Source organism: Crotalus tigris, unplaced genomic scaffold (genome assembly GCF_016545835.1).
Source record: "Crotalus tigris isolate CLP2741 ecotype Arizona unplaced genomic scaffold, ASM1654583v1 scf7180000019302.1197242, whole genome shotgun sequence".
Lineage (NCBI taxonomy): Eukaryota > Metazoa > Chordata > Lepidosauria > Squamata > Viperidae > Crotalus > Crotalus tigris.
The window spans coordinates 95,915-101,914 of NW_024097477.1; the positions used below are offsets into that span (position 1 = coordinate 95,915).

At 38.6% G+C, this 6,000-nt stretch overlaps 1 protein-coding gene across 2 annotated transcripts in view; it reads right to left on the reverse strand.

Annotated features, from left to right (window-relative positions):
- The window catches only part of FLI1 (Fli-1 proto-oncogene, ETS transcription factor), a 90,838-nt gene extending 86,331 nt beyond the window's left edge, over window positions 1-4,507 (reverse strand). Inside the window, exons 1-2 of one of the 2 annotated variants that reach the window (XM_039361573.1) lie at window positions 4,373-4,507; window positions 1,395-1,475 (exon numbers count right to left, since the gene is read on the reverse strand). In XM_039361573.1, coding sequence (XP_039217507.1) covers window positions 1,395-1,433 — 39 coding nt within the window. In that variant the 5' untranslated portion in view covers window positions 1,434-1,475; window positions 4,373-4,507. Of the gene's footprint in view, window positions 1-1,367; window positions 1,476-4,372 lie in introns of both variants that reach the window. The other variant, XM_039361572.1, reaches the window with a different exon arrangement.
- Window positions 4,508-6,000: the final 1,493 nt, after the last annotated feature.

The window sequence follows — 6,000 nt, forward strand, 5'->3', positions numbered from 1 at the left end:
ACCGTTTAGAGTTACAACAACATTGAAACAGGTAACCTAAGACCTGTTTTGACACTTACAACCATTACAGCATCCACATGGTCATGTGATCAAAATTCAGCTATTGGGTAACCTGCCTGGGGTCTTGTGATCACCATTTATAACCTTCCCAGCCAGCCTCCGACTAGCAAAGTCAATGGGGGAAGCTAGATCCACTTAATGACCATGTGATTCGCTTAACAACGGTGGCAAAAATGCATAAAATGGGGCAAGACTCAATAATCTGCCTTGCTTAGTAGCAGGCATGTTAGGCTCAATTGTGATCATAAGTTGAGGACTATCTGTACTAAGAAGTCTTGTTGTAAGGAGGGAGACCTCTGCTTCTTTCTCTGCCAGCAGAACCAAACCCTTCTTGATGTATCTAAGATCTTGTATGCATACATGTGGGATGATGCAGACCAAAATAATAGTAATCATAAAACATCTTGGAACATCTACTTTCTTTTAATCCGTTCCCATTCAATTTGACAGAAGAGACTGTACTTGTAAAATGTGTTCTACAAAGAGAATTTCCAGTGCTAAAGGCATCAGTGTGGAATCCCTGGTTTTCATTGCACAATAATCTGAGATCCATAGCCTTCCTGGCTTTGAATGCTTCCACTCAATCCCCAGGGTAGGCAACCGCTCCTTTTGTGAGATTTGTTCTGATTGGAAAGTGTAGACAGCCAGGAGGCCTCAATGACATGTAACCAATTCCAGCAGTAGAACTTACATCACGTTCGAGAATCTTTATCCATTCTAAAACAACACCAAGAGACATTAGACAGGAATTCTCAAGGAAACCAAGAATAAACAGAAGCTGAAGGGAACCCAGAAATTGCAAGGCAGATTCTGGTGTAACCTGCCTTCTTATGCTTTTCTTATCCACATCTTCTAACATAAGTAAGAACATTTTGTCCTTGAATTCCATGGGAAAACACACACACACAAAGGGATGAGAAATAACATTTCCCTTCCATTGGATCAGTTAGATTAGCTCAGAATCCAGAATGCATGCAATACAGAAGGGAAGAGAACAGGATTTGGGGCGGTTCACAATTAAGATGGTTACAGGGAGCTCCTAAATATGTGATTCAAAGTAGATACCCCTGTTTAACACCTCACAAAAGAGACCCAAATAGGCTAAAATTGCCAATATTGAACAAGTTATATTATAGATATACATTCTCAAGATTCAAGGCCCAGACCAATAGGATGGAAGGGGTTGATAACTAACTGCTCCTATAGATTGTCCTTCTCCATCCATCTATTGCCACAAAAGCCAACTTTTCAACAGACACAACAAACAGTTGATTGAATATATGAATATTGTAAATATTGGACATTACCTGCTTCAAGATGGTGTCATGTCTTACCTTGACGTAAGACGAAGTGTCTGGAACTGTCTGGAACATCCTGGTTTGCAACTGGAAGTTTGAAAGAGCCTTCAAACCAATCTAGAATGAGTAATTAGAGATATGAACTAAAGGGATCTCCAAGTTTGAAAGTGTTATTTTTGTAATAAGGACAAATAGATTCCAAACAATGTCATTATGTGTAAATCCCAATCATGACACCTCAAGCAGAAGGAGTCTCTTGTGAATGAAGCCCCACTACATGGCTTGTTTTCATTCTTTGTGGGGTTTTTTTTTAATCGTCTGTCTGGATTTTCTTGAAAGGACAAAAAGAAATAAGCAGGAAGAAGGAAGAGAATAATATTTGATTCTCCAAACTGCCAATTAATTTGATTAAAGGCATTTACAATTAACGTTGTGCAGAAATAGTCATGTATGAAAAAGGAAGCTGATGCACCTTTAATATTGTCCCTACTGAGAAGGGGATGGTGACATTGTTCTAAAAAAACTTAATGAACTGCATTGAACATTTTCTTTCTAGTTCAGACACATTTAGGTTTTTTGTGTATTTTTTTTGCATCCCCTAATGTGGTGCAGATGAAATTAGAAAAAGGGGAAAAAAAAAAGAATAGACATTTTGCCTAAACAACCCTATTCCTACAAAATAACAATAACAACAACACATAACAAAGTGCAGACACTGTACTTTAAAAAAAAGGGACGAAATGTTTAAATTTCAGCTTTGTTGTAGCACATATGTTTGTGTGTATATGTTTGCGTGTGTGTGTTATATAGCCATTGGTCTAATTATGCAAAACCTTGGCCACTGGCCAGTTGAAACAAACTACTTAAATTCCCATTGTCGTTAATAAGCAGAGACTGCTTAATTATCTGCCATTTAAATCAATGGCATTAAACTGTTGTTGTGTCTATATGCTCACATTCCATAATTATCAACAAGCATTAAGCAATGATGAAGCTCTCATTATCCACTATTCTTGCTTCTGGAATTATTATCCCATTATTCCTTTCTCCAATAACCATTGCTAGCAACACCAAAGGCAGCCAGAGACATTGATAAGAGGTAATATTAATAACTTGTGTTAACTATTTGAGTAAATTAAGACTGTTCCTTTGCCACTGTTCTTGGGGCCACTGAATCCCTGTACAGTAGTTACAACTACTGCTGTGTTTGGTCATGTAAACACGTCTGGACGGGAGTTATCAACACTGGAAATAACATGGCCAGTGTTATATCTGCTGTCAAAATAAATGGCTGTTTTTACAGAGTCACTTTCTCCAAAACCTAAACGTAGACGCATTAAAACTATCCAAGATCTAATCTCTAAGTGAGGGTTGTATAGTTCAGACTGCCCAAGGTTGCATTTTTTTTTCCTTAGAAGCAAATCCAACTTCACTGACTTATAATGAAGAGTAATGTGGTAAGAAATGGAAAACAGGATAGGAAGAAAGCAGTAGGTCGCCCCTCTTCTTAGTGAAAATATGTTACAATAAATAAAAAAGGGTTTATTAGAGTTAATATTCCTTGGAAGGGAGCCAGACTGATTCCAATAGAAATTTTATGCAAAAGAATGGGTGAAGAGGGATTGTTTAAAAAACTAATAATTGGACTGGAATGCCATCCAGGATTATTATTGGAAAATTCCTCCCACAAATATGCAAAAACCAGCTAAATGAAAAGAGCTGAAGTTTAAGTGTTTCAAACACTATAGGGGAATTCAATTTCTTTTTTTCTTCTCTAAGGCATGACCTTTGCCTTCTGCTTAAACTGTGACCTGTGTATTCTCCCTATGTTTACTTAGAAGTCAGTTCCACAAAAACCCAGGAAAACCGTGCTTCATAGTACATAAAACATAGGACTGGAGCACAATGCTTCAAACACAGACCTCTGCAAATGTAAACCAGATTAAATTCTTGTCACAGACGCAGCTTGTCTACCCCAAATGTGCATTTCCTGTTCAGTGTCGTTAAATGAAATAAAGTTGGCTTGAAAGCCAGCCATTGGTGAGCATTTCAACTCCATCTCAGAAGTTGCCTTGGCTAGATTTGGGGGCACAAAAGAAATATTCCTGAAGCTCAACACAAGTGTTACTAGAGGTTGCCTTGAGCTAAGTTGGAGCAAGCATCTTCATTCGTTAGAGTGGAGCGTGTTCAGGAATATAGAAACAGGAGGTCTCTGTTTTGGCTAACATGGGAATTTGCAGTCATCTCCAAACGGTAATGTTTAAAAATGCAGTTTTATCATTTTGCTCTGTTTCTGAGAACAGAATTTCCTATTTTCTTTACTGAAACCTTTGATTTTTCCTTACGCAGCTACCACTAATCACAGTAAACACCAGTCTCTGAGGTCAATTACCTTATGCATATTTCTTTAAACGATTAGCCAACCAATTGGAACAAAAGGGCAATTATTCTCAGTTGTAACTCTGATAAACTTCAGATGATTCATTCTCACTCTCTATACTGTCCTTTCCTAGCTTGGCATCCTATAATTGTGCACAGCTTCACTTTCCATCATCCGCAGCCATCATAGTCCTCAATCAAGCACTAATCAGGAATTTTGGGAGCAATTCTGTAACACTTCTTAAAGAGGAAATCAAACGAGGGGAAAAAGTTTTAGGATGTTCCAATTTTTATTTCTCCTGCAATTTTTTTTTCTCTGAAAGAACAGAATGATACAAACTTCTTCCTCGACTTAAAGACTGTTATCCTCAATATCGACATCTCCTTTGTCTCTCTTTCTGCTGGCTAATCTTCATTCTCTCCTCACTGATCATATATATATTTGCCAAGAACAATGTGCAACTTTGACCGAAGTGAAACTACCTATGTAAAACAATCAGAGTTGGATGGAAATAGTGGGAACATTTCCACTCCTACCAAGCCTCACAACCTAAAAATAATAATAATAATAATCAACTCAAGCTTTTTTCTTTCTTTGCCTTGCTGAATGTGGAAAGAACATAGAAAACTCTTACCTTTTGGAGCGTACTTCGTCTTCGGCCAGTTGGATGATAGAGTAATCCAGATCCACTGTGACAAAGGAGAAGCCGACTAAAAAATTCTTCCCCAGATCTAATAGTCCAGCAGCCACATCATCTCAAAAGATAGCCTTCCCCCCCCCCCCTTCTATCTTCAAGAACAAGATCAACTTGAAGCAGCAAGGAACTGAGTTTCCTTTCCTGTCTTAAGAAGTCTTGCAGACTGCAGCAGTTTTCACATATCCTCAGGGTTGAGGGTATGTTTTTTTTTTTTAGGACAACTCAACATAGCATCCTTTCCCCCTTTCTTGTGCCCAGACCCTCTCCCTTCCTTTTCTCTCCCTGGATTACCTCCCTCCTCCCTTTATCAATATTTCAACTGCTCCTTTGATAAATCACCCTAATATGACAACTTTGCCTGTGCCACCTCTGCTCCCCGACTCGGTTCTCTAGCTGGGGCGGCTTTCATCTTCCAGAAACCCTATAAAATTACAGGAATATACAACTTTGAGACAGAAATCCCCCCTCCTCTTCCACACACACACACACACACATACACACACAGCAGGCAATCCCAAAAGTGACGCTGAGTGGAGCTCAAGGACTGTTTCCAGCCCTGGGCTTCAGAAATAAAAATCTCTCCGTTTTCTGCTTTTGAACCAGAACTCTGCAATTTGGGTTTTATTATCACCATTGTTACAATTTCAGGGGAAAATGTTTGGAAAGGATGGGAACAGGGAAGACAACCCAATACCCTCCCAGCGCCACAAGTTCTGTGATTTCAAGCTCTTTCAGTTGTAAGAGGGATGGCTGGATTTATTTTAAAAAAAAAAATCCAAACTTTGTACATCCTCAGGGATTGTTTCTTCTTTGTTTTGTTTAATCCCTCCTTTTTTTTAGCATGATGGTAGATTATTCAATGCAGTTTCTTGGCTGCAAAGCAGAAAAATATTGTATGGGAGTCCAAATTGTACCCTAATTTTGAAATATATATATATATGAAACTGAAGCAAAACAATTCACTGTGGAGATGAAAAGTGAAGCAGAGAACCACAGAGTAGTAATCTGCTATACACATAACCAGGGTCCTTACAATTAAGTTTGGTCCAGTGGATAAGGCATCAGGCTAGAAACAAGGAAATTGTGAGTTCTAATCCCACCATAGGCACAAAAGTTGATTGGATGGCTTTGGGCCAGTCACCAAGGGATTATGAGTTCTAGTCCCGCCTTAGGCATGAAAGACAACAAGGTGGCTTGGATCTCTCTCTCTCTCTCTCTCTCTCTCTCTCTCTCTCTCTCTCTCTCTCTCTCTCTCTCTCCAATGACTCCACAGGGTTGTTGTTATGGAAGAAATATGTGGAGGAAGGAATATTAAGTATGTTCGCTGCCTTGAGTTATTTATAAAAATAATAAAGACAGAAGAAGAAAAAAATGTAAACTAAAAAATAAATATTATTTGCTCTTACAGTCTTAATGTAGATGCTCAACAAACATCTCTAGAAAGAGGTTCCTCAGCTCTTTTGTCACCCACTGCTCTAGAGAGAAGATCAAAATATGGTCTGCCATCTGTTTTCATCTCTCTAAAATCCATGTTATCAGTTGATCATGACAGGCTGGACAATTTT